Source organism: Diadema setosum, chromosome 12 (genome assembly GCF_964275005.1).
Source record: "Diadema setosum chromosome 12, eeDiaSeto1, whole genome shotgun sequence".
In the NCBI taxonomy this organism is placed as follows: domain Eukaryota; kingdom Metazoa; phylum Echinodermata; class Echinoidea; order Diadematoida; family Diadematidae; genus Diadema; species Diadema setosum.
Genome location: NC_092696.1, coordinates 31543229 through 31568464, shown reverse-complemented (window position 1 = coordinate 31568464; position 25236 = coordinate 31543229). Strand labels below are relative to the sequence as shown.

The 25236-nt window shown below is 39.0% G+C and overlaps 1 protein-coding gene across 1 annotated transcript in view; it reads left to right on the top strand.

The window, feature by feature from the left end:
* LOC140235883 (uncharacterized) overlaps positions 1–24490 on the top strand; it is a 44806-nt gene extending 20316 nt beyond the window's left edge. The window contains exons 9-15 of the mRNA XM_072315877.1: positions 8895–9934; positions 10274–11042; positions 14063–14239; positions 14752–14928; positions 21052–21237; positions 22326–22394; positions 24383–24490. Of these exons, the coding sequence (XP_072171978.1) occupies positions 8895–9934; positions 10274–11042; positions 14063–14239; positions 14752–14928; positions 21052–21237; positions 22326–22394; positions 24383–24490 (2526 nt within the window). The remainder of the gene's footprint in view (positions 1–8894; positions 9935–10273; positions 11043–14062; positions 14240–14751; positions 14929–21051; positions 21238–22325; positions 22395–24382) is intronic.
* Positions 24491–25236: the final 746 nt, after the last annotated feature.

Here is a 25236-nt window from a genome sequence, read left to right as displayed (position 1 = left end):
TGGGGTGGAATAAAAGTGTCCATTCGGGACATGAGAGTTGGAGTTAGCAAACATGGCGTGAACAGTTGCAGTCATTCGGTACTGATCCAGGAATGTTTTGTCGGTGTATGACAGATATTATGTCGGTGCTGACGGGTGTTCTGTTGGTGCATGACATGTGGGGAACATGTCCGGGAAATGAACATACAAACAGGCCGTCTTTTGGTATTTCGGTGTTTGGTACATCGTTGTAATCATTGATGCCCGTTGGAGGTACAGTATGTGTAGTGTTCGCACTCATGTCGGCCGTGATAAGGCAAAGGAACGTAACTCAAAATTTGGGCATTTTGAGTTATGAGCATATGGCTCCTAAATAAAATGCGCTCTTTTTAATGGTGAATGTCTCAATTCTCAAATGTTTACCATTTCAGAGATAAAAAGCGTATCTCACACACCTTTTTCACAACTTTGCCGTTTCCAGCTAGGCAAAACAACGTAACCTGAGATACGTATAGAAATGACAAAGAAAGCATTTTCGCTGTTACGGCAAATGAACGTATCTTTACATACACTGTTTTTTCATGGTGGTTTCTCAAGAAAAAAGAAGGAAGTTGCGACGCCAAAAGAACGTATGTCATCATACAGCGCTTTGCTGCATGAAATCAGGGCCATGCGCGCTACAGTCAGCACGGCAAAAGAACGTATGTCATCATACAGCGCTTTGCTGTATAAAATCAGGGCCATGCGCGCTACAGTCAGCACGGCAAAACAACGTAACTATCAACATCGTGGCCATCACAACACACGCGACACAGCATAACTCTATGTGTAAGACCTACGGCTACGTGCTGCAGATCCATTTCAGCCGCGGCAGTGAGTGTAGTGCCGCCGCTGCTGCCGGGCCGCTTGCGACAACAGCTGCAGCAGTGCTGCAGCAGAGTACTGGTTGACTGGCAGGCAAGCTTTGCTGCAGTGTGAACCATGAAGTCAAGCCAATTGTTCTGTTTTGCAGTCATGGAATGGATATTCTCCTGACCAGTTAATGCTACCACAAAAAAAATCAGCGGTAACACCGGTAAGTTTTATTTTGTTTTTGTCAGGGCTAAGTTTGATCTAGCCCGACCAGACGCCGTGCGAAGTACGGCGATTGGGCTGTACAGAGTAGATGACAGTACGCTTTGCTATTAGGGTCCAGTACTTTCGATAATAGTTTTCACTAAGATTTAAGAAAACGATGAGTAAAAAAAAAATAAACAAAAAACACAGCAAGCTATGAAAATAAAGAGCAAATTTAGATCTATGAGTATGACAGCCTTTCCTGTCGATGGGCTTGGCAAAACGTGGCTCATTGGTGTGGTTGTGGTTGTGGTTCTACTAAAAAGGACTGACGGTATATTATGTAAATGTAGGCTACTTGTATTACTACTAGTGGTCTGGTAGATCAAGTAGTGATTCTCAAAAGAAATTTACATATGCGCAAATAAGTCAAGTGGACCCCAATATACTGTTATGATCATCGACATCATTCAACTTGACGTATTGTACCTCAAATTCAGTTTTCGTCTAAAAGTCTAAGTAACAGCTTTACAGTAAACAGTAGACTCGCCTTCAAGCTAATGACAATGAAGCTTGATACTGATGAATTCCATTTAGTCTTCAGTGGCAACATTAACTGATGGCGGACGATATGTTCTAATAATAACATTAACATCATTACTTTGGCAAGAAAAGTAGGGACAAAAAATAATGATTGGTCTACATCTTTAGTTAAAGGGACTCTACAGTACTGGTTGAGGTAGGGATTCATGTTTTGAACATTCCTAAGTGAGATATAGAAAAGCCTCTCATGAAATATGAAAGAGCATGTACTTTTAAGAAAGATCCAACATGTATTTGATGAAAATCGGTTTTCAAATGGCTGAGATATCCAAAAAAGTGATGATAACAAAAGGCGACATGCCACAACTTTATTAGGGTCTCTTTGTTTCACCTTGTTTTTGAATATCTCAGCCATTTCAAAACCGATTTTCATCTAATAAACTTTTGATACCTCTTAGAACTGCATGCTCTTTGACATAATTATCATAGTGTGGTTTCTGAATATCTCGCAAGATGTTAAAAGCTAAATCTACACCTCGACCAGAACTGTACACACCCTTTAAACACAACAGGATAGTCTTCGATCTTGTTTGTTATTTCTTGAAAGGATTGTGGTGTTTTCATACATACAGGAATTTACCCACTTAAAATTAACTTCAAAAATAAAGTCATATTTAATGGATATTTATTTAACTATGGAGGCCTGATTTATTTATTTTTATTCTTTGTGCAATTTTAGTCAGCTGTATATATTCTTTGAAACATGTCTCTTTTTTTTTTTTTTCATTTCGATACAATATAATGCATTGTAGCCATGGCAGATCCTATACATGCTGTACGTTCCATCCCCCATAAAAAATGTTGAGGGGGCAAAAGGTCATGGAATTCAAATATTTATTCTTAAGTTAGAGGTGGTTTTAAATGCTATGGAAAGTTCAAATATTCAGACCCAATCGTCTACTTTAAATGATATTAACATTCGTGTTGAAATACATTTTGCTTGTCTCTCTTTTCAGTGTCCCCACCAACCGCCAGCCTAAACCAGCACAGAAAAGGAATGCAGTGTATCAAGTACAATAAAAGGTACAAGTTGAATAATCATCTATTAATTCATACCAAAAAAGTAGAAAAAGGGGGCAGAAATGAATCCCACTTTTGTCATTATCACTGGCGACACAAGCCGGCATTTGGAAAAAAAGAAGAAGGCAGAATCCATGATGATGACTCTCTGATAATTTGAGAATACCACATTTCACAGTTCATTCCTTAGCGTTAAAAAGAAAATGATAATATTAAATGAAAACTGATGAAATAGTCACCATATTCTCTCTAAAAAAACAAACACACAGCCTTGTGCATCCTCAAGTGGTATTTGTATGATGTTGAATATTAGATATTGTGAGGGTATTTCAATATTTGAAGAGTTTGTTTGCAAAAAACGATAAGTCCATGTTTGCCAAATGGAGATATTTGTGATTAAAGGTCAAGAAAAATAAAGAGAATAATAAGAAATTGTTTGCTTCTTTTGACCATAACTTCAAAAATGTTCCTTTTTATGGACTGACCAGTATATCATTTAAAAGATATTATTTTGTACTTTATGAGAGAGACTGTACTTCAAAATCTTCAAAAACGGACTTATTGGTTTTTGCGAACAAGCTCTTCATAAATACTCATTCTCATATTCTTTGCTTTTTTTTTGGGGGGGGGGGGTCTGTGAGAGAGGATTTGTTTGATACACAAAACCATGTCTAATGAAGAATTTAATCACATAATATAAGTAAAGCAGAGTTGAAATTCACTAGCTGTCTTTTATGAAAAATACAGAGTGCCTTATTTTATTTTGTGTTAATTATTCTCTTCCGTTTCTTTTGCATTTTCCTGCAGTGGTCTACCGAGCAGTTCGAAAGCAGAGAAAAGAGCAACTATACAAATTTCAGAAGAGCTGTGCACGTCCGTCAGAATCTCATGAAAGATGGAGTGGATTGTGCACTAGATCAGTCAACTCTAAAAGAAAAATAATAACACTCGGATTGTTTCTATAGGATCAAGTAAATCTTTCACAGTTAGATTAAGAACTCAAAAAACTCAATTGTGAAGTGTTAATGACTATTCTCACGTTATGAAGGCACAAGAACGATTTTTTTTTTGATATATGTATTAATATGAAACTAAAGATTCTATTTCAAAAAAATATGATGAGGGCTTGTTGCCCTTTCAAATGATGATTATCAACTTAAAACTATCACTTGTTCATATCAAATATTGTTGTAAATGCTTGCCCTCAAAATCAATATCATGTCGATTGAAACATGTCAACATATTTCAGAAAACCAGGGAAATAGTAACCTCATTTCCTGCGTAATTTTGATTTATTTTGAGCCTAATTTCTCCGGGAGCTCTCAGACAACGCAGATGGATTGCAGCACAGCAAATCGCTGTTGTGATAAGACGTTTATTGAAATGTGTTTGAAGTGAATACTGTTGCAAATTTTCCCATCGTTTCAGCTGCCTAATAATTGTTCTTTACCCAAGTATTTACCTCTTACTACACTTGATCTTCAACAACAGTAAGGATTAAAAATACTTTGTGTGCTATTCATAATTTGTAATTTGTAGATGTTCTGATCTTCCAAGGTAAAAAAAATGATGCGAAGGTCTGATATGGTAATAGTATAACTAATCTCCAGAAAAAAAAAAAAAAAACAATTATGTTCTGTTCTATTGAAATTGAAAATTTTGTTCCCGGGGTTTTGTTCAACTGTGGTACGTAATATGAAAGCTACTTTACTCGGGAGGTAAATTACATTTTTTTTTTCTTATTCACCATCATGATAATAATTAGTTACTGCTGATTTGCTTTCAATGTGATAAAAGCATAATGGCATATCAAACTCTATCTTAAATTGTAAGAAAAAAGCATAGATATCTATTTCATATTTATAAGACTTGCAAATAATCGAATGATTTCTATAATGCTGTTGTCTTTGAGAACCAGATGTACACACATTTTTCCCTATAAACCTTTCAGAAGATGTAAATCAGTCTCTGCATCTACGTTTCTGTCATGTCTATCTCAAAGTTATTCTACTGAGAGAATGTTTGCGCCTCTGACAAGTCTGAGGTGTGTGTGTGTGTGTGTGTGTTTTGTGTGTTTTTGTACTTGCTTGATTGTGTGTGTGTGCGTGTGTGTGTGTGTGAGTGGTCAAGTTACACCTAAAAACATTAAAACCTGAATTCATAATTACCTGATGAATCATTATTATTGTTGTTCAAAGAATTGAGGCATATTATCATTAGAAGTTTTAACCTAACGGATACAAGTCATGCAATCAACCAAACATTAACAACTTATAACGATAAACAAAGTACATTAACAAAGTATATTAATCCAAATCCATGTTTTTGTTAAAACAACATGAATGATAAACCAAATATAATTATGTTCCCAATAAAAAGTCTTACATCACGAGATAAAAAACATACACTTAAAGATAATAAGAAAGAATGAACATCTCAATAAATTATAAGCTATTATGCAAATGAAGTAAAACAAAAATTTACGGTAATTGGTAGATAACAACTAATTACATTTTAGTGCAAACTCGGTAATTTTTCAGAAAAAAAATATGAAAATGTTAAATTGCATCGATAATTTTGCAAGCTACTGTGTTTTATTATTCTTGATATATATTTAAAAACATATAACGGGACTTTTATCATCCAGTTAATAAAATTGTCAAAGTAAATGAATGATAGAGATTGTTGCCATTGAGTCGGGATACGTCATTCTGCCTAATTACATTTATGAAAGGGTTGAGGCGCAGATATTTGTAAGTCAAGATACGTTCTTTTGGCATACTGAAGTGGCTTCACGGGAGAATGCTTACGCGCCGTAAGTCAAGATACGTTCTTTTGCCTAATTGATATGTTGCCGCGTGAGGATTCTCGCACAACGTAAGTAAGGATACGCTCTTTTGGCAAACTAAAATTACTCATCAGAACAGTGCTGTGATTCGGTAGAATGCTGTATCTATTCTAAACATGGCAATTACTCTAAAACGGGATGTCCTATTTTACTGAAATTTTCCCGAGATATTCTTTATTAATGCCTTAGAAACTTCGTTGCTTCAAAAGTGTTTTGCTCCTATAACGGAAAAATGGGAACCAATTGAATTTTCAAACTCGTTTTTCTCAGAACATGATATTCTGAGTTACGTTGTTTTGCCTTATTACGGCCGATGTGAGATGTGTACACAGGGTAGCGAACGAAACAGTGTCGTTCGTACCGTTCGTAGCGGTATTGTTTACTGCGTGACATTGCACGGTATGTGTGATGGGGCTGCGTTAGCAGTGGTTGTGAATGGAAGTGCGATTCGCGAAGCGATGCGATGAGTATGTTTTGCGCACTTGTACTGGTCTTCTCGCTAGCTGAATACCAGGGTTGCATGAGCATTGATTGCTGGAAAGGAAGGGTAGGTATTATCGTTTCCTTAATGTCATTTTATCAGATTAGTATGTCACTTTCTGGTTATTTTGGTCATTATCGTTAGATGTGGCTTTACGAGGAAATTGGCCTCGAGATATACGAGTGTTTGTCCGGTCTGAATTGCTTAGACTACTCTCGTAGTTCGGTACCCAGTGGAGTGTACTGTGGAAGTTGCGTTAGCGACGTAGTCTTGAAATCTAGTCGGAAAGCTAGATGTGAATAAATCATGGCAGCCAAGTCCGATGCTGCAGAGTTTGTGAAAGACGTCACTCTTGGTAGATTGAGAGGGTTGGTGAAAGCTCAATTGATTGAGGTTGCAACTCATGTAGATGCTGATATCAGAGAGTGTAGTCGAAAGAAAGACATCTTTGCAGTTCTGGTGAAGAAGCTAGCTTGAACTGGGTGGTGCAGAATATGAACACACAGACCAGAGTGAGAGTACAGATGAGATTGAGAGTGCTGGTAGAAAAACTGCTCCAAGTACTACTACTATTGCTAGACCTAGTGAGATGAGGGTAGATTCCACACAACTAGAACTGGCTAGATTGGAGTTAGAAAAAGAAAAAATGAAGGCAGAAAATCTGAGACTCGAACAAGAGTTAACGAAACGTCAAATTGAGTTGACTCAGGCACAGGCCAGTAGCGTCCCAGGGGATAGGCCTAATGTTACTATGTCGAGACCAAAGACGCCTGACATTGCAAAAATGGCAAACACAGTCCCCCGCTTTGATGAAGAGGATGTAGACTCTTTCTTTTTCTCCTTTGAGAGAATAGCCAGGAATTTGGAGTGGGAGAAGAAGTAATGGTCTATGAGTGTACAACAAAAGCTCACAGGCAAGGCACATTCAGTAGTGTCTGCTCTCTCGGATGAGGAGGCAAATGACTATGACACAGTTAAGGAAGCAGTCCTCCTTGCCTATCAGTTAGTCCCAGAAGCCTACAGGCAAAAGTTTCGAGGATATAGGAGAGGTTCGGGACAGACCTACGTAGAGTTTCAGAGAAAAAAGGAAATCATGTTCGATCGATGGGTTCGATCAATGAAAGTGGATTTCACTTATGAAAATTTGAGAGAGACAGTGTTGATGGAGGAGTTCAAGAAATCGACACCTCCAGATCTGAGAACATATTTGGAAGATCGAAGAGTACATGATGTAAAGAGTGCAGCAGTCACCGCTGATCAGTATGAGTTGACACATAAAGTGAAAACAAAAAGTCCTGAGGGAAGGAGGAAGTTTGATCAGTTGAGAAATCCTGACACTCAAAAGTGGCACGGTAGTCATCGGGATAAAGTAAAGACTGAATCACAGAAAGAGCGCCCAAAATCGCCACGGCCTCAATACAAAGAAGTGAGATGCTTTTACTGTGGGAAAACAGGTCACATTAAGTCTGAATGGAGGCGATTGCTGGAACAGAATGAAGCAAAAGAAAAACAAAAGCAAAAAGCAACACATGGTTTAGTCCATGCAGACACACGTACACAGGACAGTTCAAATGCTGAAACAAACGAGAAACCGAACCAGACAGCCACCAATGGTTTTGTTAAGTCAAGTGTAAGTGATGAACAGCGTCATCCAAATGTGAAAAGCAGTGTCTCAAAAATGACAGATACGTGTTCAAGTGGTGTGGATGAAAAGTACAAGGACTTCATTTCCAAGGGTACAGTTACCATTGCTGAATTTAGAGTACCAGTAGTCATCCTTCGTGATACTGGAGCTACACATTCCCTCATGGTAGGAGATGTGAAGAGTATGCCCATAGAATGTAAGACGGGTAGAAAGGTACTGATACATGATATCAACGGAGGAACGCAGGCGGTCCCTCTATTCCGGGTGAATTTGGATAGTGGACTGATTTCAGGGGAAGTGATTGTGGGAATTGTTCCATTTCTCCCTATGGATGGAGTTTCCTTTTTGCTTGGTAATGACCTTGCAGGAGGTCGAGTGAGTGTCCTTCCGGTTGTTTCTGAAGTCCCAGTGTACGAGCGGGAAACCGAAAATCTTATCGATGAATTCCCAGAAGTATTTCCAACATGTGCTATCACCAGGTTTCGAGCAAGTGAAGCAGAGCGTGAGAGAGAAGAGTCTGAAAGTGAAATTTCTCTTGGTGACACATTCTTTGGAAAGGTGACTAGTGAAGGTGAAAGAGAACAAAGTTGGGAAGAAGGTGTGTTCAGTCAGCCGGCTTTAATCAAAGCACAGATGGAAGATGAGGAGTTGTTGAAGTTGAGAGAGGGTGCATTGACTGTAGATGAGGTGAAGGGAGTGCCAGAATGTTTTTATGTAAAGTCTGGTGTTTTGATGAGGAAATGGCGTCCTCCGGACCGTCCCGCAGATGAGGACTGGACGGTTGTCACCCAGATAGTTGTTCCTCCGCCGTATCGAAGGAAATTGTACGTCTTGCACATGAAATTCCAATGTCCGGACACATGGGTGTCAAGAAGACTTTGTGTAGAATTGGAATTCATTTCTTCTGGCCCAAGATGAGAAAGGATGTGTCTGAATTTTGTCGAACGTGTCATGAATGTCAAGTGGTAGGAAAACCACAACATGCCATTAGAACTGCGCCGTTGATTCCTATTCCGGCTTTTGAGGAGCCATTTAGCCGTGTGATGATAGATTGCGTTGGTCCATTGCCGAAATCCAAATCAGGATGTCAGTATTTATTGACTGTGATGGATGTTTCCACGAGATACGCAGAAGCATTTCCGTTGAGGAGCATAACTGCTAAGTCAGTTATGGATGCCTTGTTGACTTTCTTTACTAGGTACGGGCTACCAAAAGAAATACAGTCGGATCAAGGTAGCAATTTCATGTCTCGTGTTTTTCAGGAGTTGATGTACCAGCTTGGTATTCAACAGATCAAGTCGTCTGCATATCACCCGCAATCTCAGGGGGCCTTAGAAAGGTACCATCAGACGCTAAAGACGATGTTGAAGGTCTACTGTCAGGATAATCCCAGGGACTGGGATAAAGGTATCCCTTTTCTTCTCTTCGCTGCTCGTGAAGTGCCTAATGAATCCACTGGATTCTCCCCCTTTGAGTTGGTGTTTGGGCATGAGCCAAGAGGGCCCCTGAAAGTTGTGAAGGAGCAGCTGTTGTCTGATGAGGAAGAGAAAGATTCCAATGCCTTAGACTACATTTCCATGTTCAGAGAGCGTCTTGTGAGAGCGAATGAAGTGGCGAGAGAACACGTGAAGTCTTCGCAACGGACAATGAAGGAACGCTTTGACCGAAAGGCAAAGAGTCGTGTGTTTGAGGTTGCAGACAAAGTCTTGGTTCTACTTCCATTGTCAGGAGATGCATTGAAGGCTAAATTCAGTGGTCCCTATGTAGTAGAGAGGAAGCTTGGGAAGGAGACTTATGTGGTGAGCATGCCTGATCGTAGAAAAAGCAAGAGAGTTTGTCACGTGAATATGTTGAAGATATACCATGAACGTGTAGAAGATGTAGGTGCAGTTGTGAGTGAGAGTGTCGTACACAGTGCTGAGAAAAGTGCAGAGGAGTTTGAACCTGATGCTCCAGATTCTCAGAGTGTGAGTTTCAAGTCAGGAATGATTCCGCGAGTAGAGAACTCAAAGGCACTAGAAAATCCAGAGTTACTGCTCAGTCTTTTGTCTGATTCGGAGAGGCAAGATGTTATCGATATCTTCCAGGAATTTCCGGAGGTTTGCAGTGATAAATTGGGCTGTGCGAAAGACACTGTTCATACGGTAGATGTTGGTGACAATGCACCCATAAAGCAGCATCCATATCGGATTCATCCGGCTAAGAGAGCACAGGTGGATAGGGAGATAGACTTCATGCTTGCAAATGGAATCATAGAGCCCAGTAACTCAAATTGGAGTTCCCCAGTGGTGCTAGTCCCAAAGTCAGACGGAACGTCCAGGTTTTGTATAGATTACAGGAAGGTCAATACCATAACCAAGACTGATTCATTTCCGCTTCCTTTGATTGAGGAATGTATTGATCGGGTAGGAAGTGCTGAGTATGTCAGCAAATTGGATTTGATGAAAGGGTATTGGCAGGTGCCATTAGACGAGGATGCAAGAGAGATCTCGGCGTTTGTCACGCCCTCCGGGTTATACCAGTGTCGTGTCATGCCCTTCGGGATGAAAAATTCCCCCGCAACTTTTCAACGGATGATGAATCGAGTTATTGCTGGTCATGATAACTGTGTTGTCTATATAGACGATGTGTTGGTTTTCAGCAATACGTGGGAGGAGCATGTTGCTCATCTTCGAGAGCTGTTCCGGAGGTTGTCACATGCAGGACTCGTGGTGAATCTGGCCAAATGCGAGTGTGGGAAAGCTTGTGTGACCTACCTAGGTCACAAGGTAGGCCGAGGAAGCGTCGCACCACGAGATGCAAAGGTCCGAGCCATCATGGACTTCCCAGTGCCGGCATCGAAACGGGAGCTTCAGCGCTTTTTGGGAATGTGCGGATTCTACCGGAGGTTCGTTCCCAATTTCAGTCACTTGGTGATGCCCTTGACGTACCTGTTGAAAAAGGGAACAACGTTCCAGTGGTCGGTGAGCTGCCAGGATGCGTTCCAGAAGCTGAAGGCCGTCCTCATGAACGATCCCGTTCTCATCGCACCAAACTTCGAGAGGAGCTTCCAGCTAGCTACCGATGCTAGTGACCGAGGAGTAGGAGCCATGCTACTTCAGGACGACGACAACGGACACAGCAAACCCGTGTGTTTCTTCTCCAAAAAACTGAATCGCCATCAGCATAAGTATTCAACTGTGGAGAAGGAATGCCTCAGTGTCGTTCTAGCGGTGCAACATTTCGAAGCGTATTTGGACGGTGGAATAGACATCGTGGTGTACACTGACCATAACCCATTGACATTCTTAGAACGCTTGAAGCACAAGAATCAGCGTCTCTTCCGTTGGAGTTTGATTCTCCAGCCGTACCCACTGAGAATTATGCACATAGCAGGAAAGGACAACAAATTAGCAGACGCTTTGTCGCGAGTTTGAAACTGTGCCCGCGCTGATAATGTTGGCGAACGATAACAATCTCAAACCTACATCCAGCTGAACATTTCAAACAAGACTCAAAATAGACAAGAAACTGATGTTGATTTCTTTTTTTGTGTATAAATATGACAAGGTATACATTTGTTTATATATTCTCGTTCAGTTTTCTTTCTTTCCCAAGGATCTGTGAAGGAAGAAACTGTAATTGTGTTAATCATGTTTGTTTTAAACGAAAACAGTATATGTGAATGATGCTAGGAAGTATGAGAAAGTACTAGTACACAATATTCTGTCTTTATAAGGAGACATCACTTGAAAATTTCATGATGTGTTACACGCCAAGCATTGTATGATATTTTGAAAACCCAACATTACAGGAAGCGCCCGGATACAACATTTGTGGTGTGTAAGATTACAGTGAAAGTTGTACTTCAGTTGCACACTTCTATTTTGATGTCATTCAATTTACACCAAAGGGTCAAAGGATTCACATTGTTATGTAAACCGATACGTTACAGACTTAATACAAAATCAGTCTAGCGAAACACACCGGCCTCACAGGAAAACTGTTGATCAAATTTTGAGTTTTATGTCAACCGGTTTGTGTTAAAACAAAAGAATGCGTGTTGTTTTGTATTAATGAAAACGTGTTGAGTGACAGTGAGGCATAAAGAAGCCAAGATGTTATAATGTCACTTTTGTAAATTGATAACCTGTGTATCTGTTTCGTTACAGAGTGACAGAGTCACATTTGTGTGTCGAGTATGATCTCGATATTTTCCAGAGTTTGCACATACATTGTATATTATAACATGCTAACGAGTGACAAAACATATATGTGTGCAGTGACAAAGAGAAATGTCCGGTGGTTACATCTTTGTTGTTGCTTTGGTTAAACTTATGACGCAGAGTTGACATAAGTTTAAGATTGATTAGCAAGTACATTGAGTAGATGTACACATATGTCATGGTGTTTAAATACGATGTTGTTATAATCAAGAGATGTGTGCTGTTACCTCATTCAGTCAAACTTCAGTGAAAATTTGTGTTGGAGAAACAAATATTATCTTTGCAACAGTCAGAACAATTTCAGGAAGAAAGTGTATTTTTGGTTTTCACATTTAAAGATGCAGTGTATGTGTTACAAAAAAAAAAATATACTTTTCGTGCCTGAAGTTATGTAAGTTTATTGATCAAGTGTGTGAGGATATAATTGCAGTCGAGACTACCAGAAAGCACAGTCTCAGTGAAAATCTTGATACTACTGGAGAAATGATTGATTACATCTGCTGTAATCTTTCCGGATTATGTGCACCCATATGTGCACCCGTTGAAAACAGTTTCACATGTGTATTACTGTAGACATATTGCGAAATTATTGTGTTTACATGTTTTGTAGGGGGCTTGTCAAGTTTTCATATATATTGTTCTAAAAGTGGACAATTGATGCCGGAGTTAACTGATTCTGATAAGGCTCAAAATCAGTAATGATAAGTGTAGTATGCCAGGTGAGGTTGTGAGAAAACAACACAAAACTATTTGAGTTTGTAATCGTGTGAGCTGAATACGTGTAGTAAGCAAGAACAGTGAAGTAAGCCTTACAACGAAGGTGTTTATAGTCGAAAAGTTACATTCATAACTTTCCTCTTGTTGGAGGGAGGTGTGACGGAGAACCGTGATGTGCCTTGGTAAAACCAGGGTGGGGTGGAATAAAAGTGTCCATTCGGGACATGAGAGTTGGAGTTAGCAAACATGGCGTGAACAGTTGCAGTCATTCGGTGCTGATCCAGGAATGTTTTGTCGGTGTATGACAGATATTATGTCGGTGCTGACGGGTGTTCTGTTGGTGCATGATAGTGGGGCTAACAGACAAAGACTTTGGCAAATTCAGTTTAATTCAATTCAATTCATTCATAATAAAAAAAAAGAACCAAACACAACTAATGATGATTATGTTAATTTTGGCTTGAAATAAACAAATGTATTTTTTTTTTTACTCAAATAAAGAAAGATCCTTACAGGAAATTCGTTTTTAAGACAACCAGCGACGTCACTGGCTGTAGCTATCTCACGTCTAAAAGGAGTGTATTAGGCCTATTAAAACAATTGTCATATAGACCGGGAAAATCGTTTTGATAAGATGCTCGGGATCATGATTCTTTTTTTTTTCTGTCGTATATTGAAATCTTGCAAACCCAAAGACTGCAAGCTACGTGTGCGTCTACGCAATGATTGTGCCTCAATCAGCCTCATACCTGATAAATGCAACTTTAGGATAAAATGGAATAGAGTAAAGATACTTCAAGACATTTTAACCTAGAATGACACTGGGCGACTCTGTGTGCGAAAATGTGATTGGTATTTGTGATCACTTCCTCGCTGGCAAAGACCGCAAAAGACAAGGCGGTGGAGTAGTACTTTGCATTTGTAAGTCACAACTCATTATTTGAATCTAGACGGAAACAATATACCGAAACGTGAAGGCTACTCATGTGTCTATGACTCTACGAGGACGTCGAGCCATACAATAACAATGATACGCCTTCCTATCATCTGTCAAACGATTTATTCTATCCAGGCTTTACATTGTTTCAAGCTGTTGTCATTAACAATTAGTCATTGAGAATATTATCTTTACTACAAGAATTCCATGTCGCATAGCATTGCTCAATGTTGTAACTCAATACTAGACGTTGTGATTTTTGTTTGTTTGTGTGTTTGTTTTTCTTTGAAGTGATGAATCCTTTTCATTTACACTAGAAACGGGTTATTATCATTTCGATGTGTTCCACTGCGAAGATCGTAACAAATACGCAACTTAGTATTGGATTCTATTTCGTTGTCAGCTTCCAGAGAGTATTAGTTCACTAATTTGTAACATATCGTAACGTGTATAACACCTCTGCAATGGTCTTTTTTTTGCGTGTTCAAATATTTCTTCTTGCGATTTTCACACCATTCATTAATCTCTCTTTTTTTTTATATCCACATTTCGATTCCGTTATTTTCTTCAGATTGAAGATCTGAACGTACGACTTGATGATGATGATATCCTAAAGCTCTCCTCGGTGGGAGAAGACTTTGCCCAATGGGTGTGTACTATGCCACGTCTTTCAAAGTTCATACTGGAATGCGCCTACTTGCCCGATAGTTTCTTCTCAACAGCCGCCACCTTAGCATCATCATGTCAGGTATGTACATGTAGTATTTGAATATAATTGATATGAGTGATGCAGTGTTTGGAGAGGAATTATTCTTTTTTCGATATAGATGAAAAAGAGTCGGTATTGTAGGGTAGTGTAGTGACACTTTTAGCAAATCAATCATATTTTACTTGATATTGACATAGCATCGCTCAATAATGTAACTCAATACTAGACGTTGTGATCTTTGTTTATTCGTTTGTTTGTTTTTCTTTTAAGTGATGAATCCTTCTTATTTACGCTAGAAACTGGTTGTTATTATTTCGATGTGTTCCACTGCGAGGATCGTAAGAAATGCACAACTTTGTGGATTCTTTCTCGTTGTCAGCTTCCAAAGAGAATAAGTTTACTAATTTGTAACATATAGTAACGGGTATAACACCTCTACAGTTGTCTTTTTTTTTTTTTTTGCATATTCAAATATTTCTTTTTGCGATTTTCACACCATTCATTCATCTCTCTTTTTTATTTCCAAATTTCGATTCCGTTATTTTCTTCAGATTGAAGATCTGGACTTACGTCTTCATGATAATGACACCCTTAAGCTCTCCTGGGTGGGAAAAGACTTTGCCCAATGGGTGTGTACTATGCCACGTCTTTCCAAGTTCAGACTGGAATGTCGCTACTTGCCCGATAGTTTCCTCTCAACAGCCGTCACCTTAGCATCATCATGTCAGGTATGTACATGTAGTATTTGAATATAATTGATATGAGTGATGCAGTGTTGGGAGAGGACGGATTTTTTTTCGATATAAATGAAAAAGTGTCTGTATTGTAGGGTAGTGTAGTGACTCCTTTAGCAAATCAATCCTATTCTATTTGATATTGACATAACTTTATTTGTAACTCCAGTCCTCCAAAGTTAGCGTTATGAAATTCAATGTATAAACGAAAGAATAGGTATGAACGCTTTTCATGCAGTGACAAAAATATGGAAATCAAGTGCAATGCGTTTTTCCCCGTTATCCGGTTGTGCTTTATTCTTTTCTTTACTAATGATACAATGTTTCTCTCAGACAAGTTTAATTGTGGAATTTTTGCCATGAGACAAAGGTTGCACAAGCAGGGGGGGGGGAGTGAGAGAGGGAGAGGGAGATTGAAAGTGAGGTCAGTGAGGGCTCCCTTAATGCGGTAACGCTGTGCAGGTGGCGCTGTGCTATTCCCAGGAAGTTTTTTTTTTCTTTTTAAAGGAAGGGAGAAGAAAAATGATATCGTTACTAAAACACAGACCCACAGACAATTATACATGTGCCGGGTTAACAAACAAAGACTTTAGCAAATTCAATTCAATTTATTTCATTTCATTTATAATAAATGAAAGAACTAAACAAAACTAATCATTTATGTTAATGTTGGCTTCAAATAAGCAAATGTATTTTTTCTTGTATTCAAATAGAAAAGTAATCGTTTTTGTTAAGATTAGATACATGACATTATAATTATAATAGATTAACAGGTATAGATATTTTTTGAGTGATTTAAATGTTTGCATGCAGTAGACGTACGAGAGTGCACGGACCTCTTTTTCAATGTACCATTCGTTCACAAAATGTGTGTGTGTGTGGGTGTGTGTGTGTGTGTGTGTGTATAAGTTCATTGTGCCCATATGATGCAAATACATAGCTTATGTCAGGAACTTTGATCTTTACAGCAAATTAGTTTTAAAAACAACCAACGACGTCACTGGCTGTAGCTATTTCACGTCTTAAAGGAGCGTATAAGGCATAAATAATAATTACTATAGACCGGTAATTTATTAAGATGCTCGGGATCAAGAGTTTTCTTTCTCGTACAGTACCCTGTATATTGAAATCTTGGAATCCCAAACACTGCACGCTACGTGTGCGACTTCACAATGTTATGCGGCACAATGAATCCTTCATTTACAATAAAATGGAATAGAGTAAAGATACTAAAAGATATTCTAACCGAGAATGACACTGGACGATTCTGTGTCCAAAAAATGTGACGTGTTTGTGATCACTTCCTGGCAAATACCGCAAAAAGCAGGGCGGTGGAGCAGTAATGAACAGCCCGATGCATCTTTGCAAGCAGAGCGGCTCCAGGAAATCCTTACTGCTCGCTATCATTCTCATTTTGATGAGGTGTCCATCAAACGTCGAGTGAATGACAAGGTGTGGATGAACATTCGCATTAGACGACTCATAACCACGCGAAATGACCATCATGACAGGGGTGATATGCAATCTTATAAACAGGCTCGTAACCTTGTTCAGAGAGAGATTTCTCACGCAAAAAAGAACTTTGGAGCTCGAAAAGTACATCACCTTAGGCGGACTGAACCTGGAAAATGGCACCAACAAATCAAGGGCCTTACAGGGATGCGCAAGTCTTCTGTCTCTAAGCTGGCTTCTGATAAAATGCCTGCTGAATTTGCCCACGAACTCAACTGCCATTTTGCCAGTATTTGCAACCGACTTCCTAGCCTTGATGTATCTGCCTTGCCCGCATATCTACCTTCCCTACCTCCTCCAAAGATCAATCGACATGAAGTCTACAAGCGTCTCAAGAAGTTGAATGCATCCAAGGCTGGACATCCTAGAGACATACCTATTCGCCTCATCAAAGAATTCGCATATGAAATCTCTGAACCCTTGACCACCATCTTCAACAACTGCTTACAGACAGGACACTTCCCATCCTGCTGGAAAACTGCATCTGTATGTCCAGTCCCAAAAACAACACCCGTTGTCGATTTCAGTCAGCTGAGACCTCTTTCAATTACTCCTATCCTTGCCCGTGTTTTTGAGGGTTTCCTAGCAGAATGGATGATGGCAGATGTCAAGCCGATGATTGACCCACAGCAATTTGGGAATATGAGGGGCAGTTCTGTGTGCCACTATCTTGTGAGTCTTCTCGATGAGGTATATCGATGTCTTGAGAGACCAGGATACGAGGCCACTCTCTGCACTATTGACTTCCTAAAAGCATTCGACTTAATTGATCACTCTATAGCACTTTGCAAGATGATGGAGCATGGTGTCCGCCCAGCTATCATTCCTGTTATTTCAAGCTTCTTGTCTTGTCGCACTCAAACAGTGAAGTATTGTGGCACATCTTCGACCGAGCAGAAGCTCACGTGTGGAGTTCCTCAGGGGACCAAGTTGGGGCCCATAATCTTCCTCATCATGATCAATGATGCTGCAATGAGCACCGAGAGGAGATGGAAGTATGTTGATGATCTGTCACTTGTAGACATAAGACACAAATCTCATGCTGGTCAGCTCCAGTTGCAGGTGGACACCTTGTAACAGTGGTGTTCCGTCAATGGTATGACGCCCAAACCTGAGAAATGCAAGATCATACGTGTTAGCTTCCTACGCAATGCTCCAGCTCCGCCTGTTATCATGCTTGAAAGCACAGCACTGGAAGCAGTACCTGCCCTTCGTCTACTTGGTGTGATTATACAAGCCAACCTGAAGTGGGATGCTCAGGTTGATCACAAGATCTCACAAGCATCTCGCAGCCTGAACATTCTTACCATGTTGAAATCATTCGGAGTTTCTCGTGGTGATTTGGTGTTCGTCTACGCAACTTACATTCGCCCCTTGATGGAATTCTGTGCTCCAGTCTGGGGAAGCAGCATCACAGCACATCAGTCCACCAGAATCGAGAGAGTTCAAAAGCGGGCTCTTCGCATGATCGCCTCTCCTGAGAAACATCATTATGATGAACTCTTAGTGTTGTAGGACATCCCAACCCTGGAGTCTCGTCGAACAGACCTCATCCTGAGCTTTGGAAAATCTCTGTTGCTCTCTGACAGACATAGAGGTCTGCTTCCCTCAAGTAGACAATCTGTATCTCGAACAGGACTCCGAAATGGTCACAAATTAACACTGCCAAAAATCAGAACGAAAAGGTACGCACAATCAAGCATCCCAGCAATTGTGAACCTATTGAATTCTCTGTAATTGTATATACATCACTCAACTATAATTAGAGCAATAACAAATTTTATTTTGCTTCTTTCATACGTGAATTGATATATTTGTATTAAGAATAAAATGTGTGCAATCAAGTATTTAAACAATTATGAAATTTTTGAGAAATTTGTTATTTCATCATGTATTTGCATTTGGAATCTCATGATTTATATTCTTTATAGAGTTGGGTAATCAAGTACTCCGGTAATTGTGAAACTTTTGAACATTTTGCAATTACATTACTCATTGGTAAGTTGAACAGATATAGCCTCATTGTGCCCAATGCATTTTGTAATTTGATAAACCAAGAAATCAATAGTTACGTAGAATCAATTTTTGGAAATTTGAATTGCAATTTTTATATTTGAATGAAATCTGATTTTGATATTATATATTGTCGAAATTATATCTGTTAGTAATAACGATATAATGTACAAATAGATTGAAACTGGCGTTTCTATCTTTACGCTGTTTATATGTATGTACATGATACATCTGTTTATTATATATAGTTATGAGCGTATATCTGTGTATGGTTATGTTGATGAAGATAATATTTTAGTAAAAGGGGTATGTTTCATTGATTTTTTTTTTTTGTCTGGACTCATGGTTTTCAAATTTGTTATGACATACACACATGTATTTCCTGTTTCTCACTGTTGTGAGTGTATGTGTACAGTTTACCTACATGGTATGTCCAATTTCATACTCCCACCATGTGATATATATATTTTTTTCCTGAAGTGCAGTGCAATAGTAATATGATACTAATGATATAGTGTATAGTGCTGAAAGGTGATTTGATATCAGTGCAATGTCTGTTTGTTTTATTTTTCAAAGATATGAACTGTTGTAATTTCGTTTTTTTTTTTCATAGATGGCATTATACATCCGCTGATTTAATGTTGTTTTTTTTTATTCGTTATGTTGCATGTGGAAATTTATTCTGCTCTAGCCATAGTACATGTATATTGTCTGTTTTTGAATGTCTGCATCTATGTTTACAGCAATATCACCACATGTGTAATCCAGTTTTAATCTTGTGTAAATGTAATGTGTAATTATAGGACAGTAAGGAATACGCTTTGTATGATATTGGTATGACTGAATAATTTAATAGGTTTTTTAACTTTTTGATTTTTTCTTGGATTGTGAATGTTCTGTAATCATGCATGTATTTTTATTCTGTACGCATGACACTATTAGTCTGCGGACTAACTGTTATGCTTCTTTTGATTTGAAATAAAACCGAATTGAATTGAATTGAATTAATTTGCATTCGTAAGTCACAACTGAATCTAGACGGAAACAATATACCGTAACGTGAAGACTACTCATGTGTCTATACATGGCTGCGTTTATCAACTTTCCCCAGTTTAAACGACTTTCGAAAGCCCTTTCGATAGCCCTTTCGATAGCCCTTTCGATAGCCCTTTCCATAGCCCTTTCGAAAGCCCTTTCCATAGCCCTTTCGAAAGCCCTATCCACTCCCTGTACTATTAATGTGCCGCTTGTTTTCGTCGGCTGCGTTTATCAACTTTCCATAGCCCTTTCCATAGCCCTTTCCATAGCCCTTTCGAGAGCCCTTTCCAAAGCCCTGACTGCCTGTACTATTAATGTGCCGCTTGTTTTCTAAGAAGGGACGGCGAAAAGCAATTACCATCATAAAGACATATCTTCCTTTGAGAGTGAGGAGTCATGATACAATGCCACATGAATCAATTGTCTTCCTATCTGTGAGGCAGCTCCAGTTTAGCACATACTTCAAATATTTCTGAGTAGCGGCATGAGACATGGAATCAAAGGGAATGAGACTGTTGTTACTTAATTTCTCAAACCTTGTTGGTGAGAGAAACATCTCCTTGTTCAAGCATATGCGTGCATTACACACAGCTGTATGTATACACCTGTGTACACGTACTCGTGTGCACTTTACGTGGCGCGCGTCTTTTCAGAAACTGGAAACGCATGGTTACGCAACCGCAGTATAGGGCGACCTAAAGGGCTTTCAAAACAGCTTTGCGTTTATCAACTTCGAAAGGCTTTTACAAACAGGTTTCTGATAACCTGTTTAGGAAACCTGTTTGGATCGTCACAAATTTCGGGCTTTCGAAAAGGCTTTCCTAAAGGGCTTTCAAAACAGCTTTCCGTTTATCAACTCGTGAAAATTCCTTGAAAGCTGTTTGCACAACCTGTTTCTGCCGAGAAAGGAGAGTTGATAAACGCACCCTTTCGTAAAAGGCTTTCCTAAAGGGCTATCAAAACAGCTTTGCGTTTATCAACTCGTAAAAATTCCTTGAAGCTGTTTGGATAACATGTTTCTGCCGAGAAAAGGAGTTGATAAACGCACCCTCTGACTCTGCGAGGACGTCAAGTCATACAATAGCAATAATACACCTTCCTATCATCTGTCAAACGGTTTATTCTCTCCAGGCTTTACATTGTTTCATGCTGCTGTCATTGACGATTAGTCATAGAGAATGTTACCTTTGCTACAAGAATCCCATATCACATAGCATTGCTTAATAATGTAACTCAATACTATACGTTGCGACTTTTTTAATTGTTTTTCTTGTAAGTGAGGAATCCTTCTCATTTACGCTAGAAACTGTTAGATATCATTGCGATATGTTTCACCGCGAAGATCGTAACAAATACACAACTTAGTGGATTTTATTTCGTTATCTTTTTCCACACAATAATACGTAACTAATTTGTAACATAGTAACGTGTATGATACGTTACCAATGCTCAGAAAATTCAAAGAGAGAGAGAGAGAGAGAGGTACAGAAATAGACAAAGGAAAATGGTTCGGTAGAGTTTGAAATTTGTGACTGATTTTTTTTTCTTTTACAGATAAGCCAATTGAAGATATGTAAACTGTCTGACTTGTCAGAGGGAAAATTCATCTCAGAGTCAGCAGCAGCAAACTTGGCTGAATTTCTGTGTCGTCTGCCCCATCTAAGACGTGCCAATCTCGATGAGCTAAACCTGCCAAGGACATTCTTCACGACAGTTGCCTCCCAGGCTTCACGCTGGAGAGTAAGAATCAGTCATTTTCATTTATAAGTCCAACACTGTCGTGTTCAAAATGGGGGGGGGGGCGCATCAATTACCTTGAGCGCGATATTTCAATTTATTTCTACATGCAGTAATGTCATTCCGGTTGCATTAATTAACGAAATCTGCCAGTCCCATGAAATATAATCGCATACTTCCCCAATTCCAATATAAGATGTAAAGGTTGACAAAAAAGGAAACGTCTCAACCATTGACATTATAGTCATGTATAATCTCAATCCGTACCGACGCTCGACAATCAATGAACGTTTTGTAAAAGAAAATGTATCAAAATGAAAATTTCTTTGCAGCGAGTGTGGATGGTCAAATTCATTAAATTCTTCCGTCGAGGTGCAACCCATTGACAGATTGCCCTATAACATCGACGTAAATAACCACTGAATTGATCATAGTTTTAGTAGTAGCCATGATAAAAATGAAAAAAAAAAATCTTTGGCGTACGCACTCGAGCAGGATTTGTTCCTACGAATCGCGAATAATTAGAGGATTAGAACCAACACTTGGTGCCGGGTGAAAGCTCGGTGGTCTAGTGGAGATGACGCCTGTCTGGTGATCAGGAGGTCGCAAGTTCTAATCCTGCTCGAGTATGTGCGCCCATGATTTTTTATCATGGCTACTACTAAAACTGATCGTTTAAATGCTCATTTACGTCGATGTAGGGTAATTTGTCAATCAGTTGCAATGAAGGTGGATGTGTCATTCCATATTGGTAAGAACACGTGATTCAATAATATTCAGTATGTTGCCATGAAACGATTTCCTTTAGAGAATATCAAATCTGGTATATGAAGAGCTTGCTTCCAAAAGGCGCTAAATCCATTGAACAAAGATGGACTTAGGTCCTTTTGGAAGCAAGCTCTCTTCATCTCTCTTCCCTCCCTCTCTCTCTTTCTGTCCCTCTCCCCCCCCCCCTCTCTCTCTCTCTCTTTTCTCTCCCTCTCTCTCTCGTTCTCGCTCTCTCTCTCTCTCTCTCTCTCTCTCTCTATAATCAATATGTATACATTGATATAAAATAAGAGCCTTTTTTCATCATGTCCATCATGCTACAGGTGAAGTGCATCACTATAGATGACGTGCCGTTAAGCCAGTTTTTGAGTTTCTATCAAGAAGACACAGAGGTTTGCATAATTGTGTTTTAATCTCATCAATTATTAAACCTTAGTAATGATGAACTAGTATTGCCAAGCTGGGCAAACAGGAAAAAAAAAACAGATAATGTGTTAAAAAGTGCACACATTAAACCATTTCATCTAGCAACCTCTACATGAGAGAGTTTTTCGTGCATTTTATTTTTGGTAGCCATATTTTTCTCAGTAAAGACTTTGTGCTGTGTTATGCTGTGATGACAACATTATGTTTGGCACTAGTATACGTCTTGAAGATCCCGTCCAATAAATCGATCTATATTGCATAATGTTGTTGATCATAAACGCCCATTTTTATTCACAACTTTATTTTTTTTACATTATTTGTCTGGCAGATTGCACGAAGACAGTATCAAGATTAGGCCCGTGGCTTTTTATGCACCTTTAAGATTTTCAAGTCAGCGCACACTTTGCTTATACTGTAGAGGCAAATTTGAAAATGTTTCAACCTAATTACGTCACAATGTTTTCAAACATGTCATTAGGAAATACGGGCGACTTCAAAAGTGAATTATTGCAAATCGCCACCACACACGTGCTGAAGCAATAGTCGGCTAAAGAAGAATAGTTTATACTTAATTGTATACTAGTACTAGTATTACGTTTGGCAGTCAGTATATTCTTAGACAGTACATTCTCAGTAGCGTACTTTTCATTTGCTCAGGATGATTTCAGAAATCCCATTTTGATTTGCACTCTTTACCCAACATTTATCATTAACGTAATGGTAACATTGAAAAGAAACAAGAGAAAGTAAAGTTGAGAAAAATGGAGAAAACAGGTAAAAATACATAAACGTTGCGTTTTACACTTTTGCATTATATGTATCCGTTTCATTAAATGTGTACTATGACACATGGGTATTCATTTTTGTTTTAGCTACGTCATGTCAGTAACTTCAGAAAAATAAAACAATTAACATAAGGAAATAATACACTTCAGTTAAAGAAATTTGTTCCATTTCCAAAAATACTGAGAGTAAGTCGATTCTTAGTATGATTTTGAAGAGATTTATTAACAATATGGGGGGGGGGGGTAAATATTTCAATCAGTTGTGTGTCATGATGGTTTAGAATCATTCATTTCTAGCAATGTCTAGTTTCGGAAATGACGTGGGTTACCCAAAAGCGATGTCGTCAACTCGCATGTCGTTGCTGAAAACATTCACTTTTCGAGATCACGCGACGTGCGCTGCTGCTTGCGCAAAATGTAAATGGAATTAGCCTTTTTATTTTGCTGCTTTGATATTTGCCCAAAAGTAGGTTGCTAACTTCAGTTTCAGATATTATAGACAGTGTAAACAGTGAAGAGTAAGTTATTTTGAGCGACGACATGCAGCACCGCATATTTGCGTGAAATGTGCAGTGCGAAGTTCCATGGGCGAAAAATTGGCTGAAGTTTAAAGGGATGATACAGTATTGGCGGAGATGAGAATTGGGCTTTTCAATTTTTGCGAGATACCAAGAAAACACTTATGATATGATACAGAGCATACCATTTCAAGACAAAATTCAAAGTTTATTTGATGAAAATCGGGTTTGAAATGACTGGAACATCCAAAAACAAGGTAAAACAAAGCGATCGTAATAAAGTGTGGGTCCCACGTTTATTAAAATCGCTTTTTTATATCGCAATCATTTCAAAACCAATTTTCATCAAATAAACGTTGAATTCCTCATTAGAATGACATGCTCTTTCATGTTTCATAAGAGGTTTCTCATTATCTCACCCCCAAAAAAATGTTAGAAACCTGAAATTAGGTCTCAACCAGATCTGTACGATCTCTTTAAAGATAATATCACGTAAGTTGCGAATTAATACTAGCGATGCTGACAATAAAAGTTCACGTAAACGAGGTACGCTGTATATAACTTATTTGGATCAGACGAAAATTTACAAGTCACCTATAACTATCTGACAAAACTTGGTAATTCTTTCAATCTCCTCTCACTCTCCAATAGACACTCAGTGACGGAAACGGCTCAGAAGGCGACAGCAGCCGCGAAACTGGCCAGGGTTCTTGGCAAGAAAACGAGCACTCTCCGGATGAATCTGAAACAAACAGCTAAGGAAGCAGTTTACTTGTCACGGAGTTGATTTATTGAGAGGACCAGAAAAAACGAAGGACAAAGATAATGCTAGAGGAAAAAAAGAACAAACCCAGAGAGCGAGTTCAATGCTGGAGAGGAAAACTTACTATAATGCTTAACGTCATAAAGAAAAGTCACAACGTTCTCAGACATTGATACCCAAGAGCCGGGGGGGGGGGGGAGAAGTGAAGAAAGGAAGTGAAGGAAGGAAGAGGATGAGAACATTGACCTGGACGAAAGGAAGTAACATAAAGCATTGAAGCAACATTCGAATCGGGAAAGAAAGCGAGAAGGAACAAGAATCAGTACCAAGGAGGACGGGACGTATTGTACCGAATAGTGAAACACCGGGGGAATATCATTCTAGTGAGGAATCCACGTGCAGGACGACGCCACAAACAAAATTCAGAGAGCCTCAGTGAGCTGAACTGAAATACAGTCAATCACCGTTATAACAAAGTCCTTGGGACATGCAGTTTTCTCCCTTTATATCGAAATTTCTTTATAACTGAACAAACCATTAAAAAAAATAGAGCGGATAATGTCGGGGACTGAATTTTGTACTACGTTGGAACTAAAGTTTCGTTATTACCGTGTTTGTTGTAGCGGGAGTGCATTGTAGTGATAATGAAGAGCTCTATCGATTTACTAGAGGCATGTGCAAGTGTAGTGACGAAAGTTGAAATATATGGAAGAAAACATGTAGAAAACGCTCAAAAACTTAA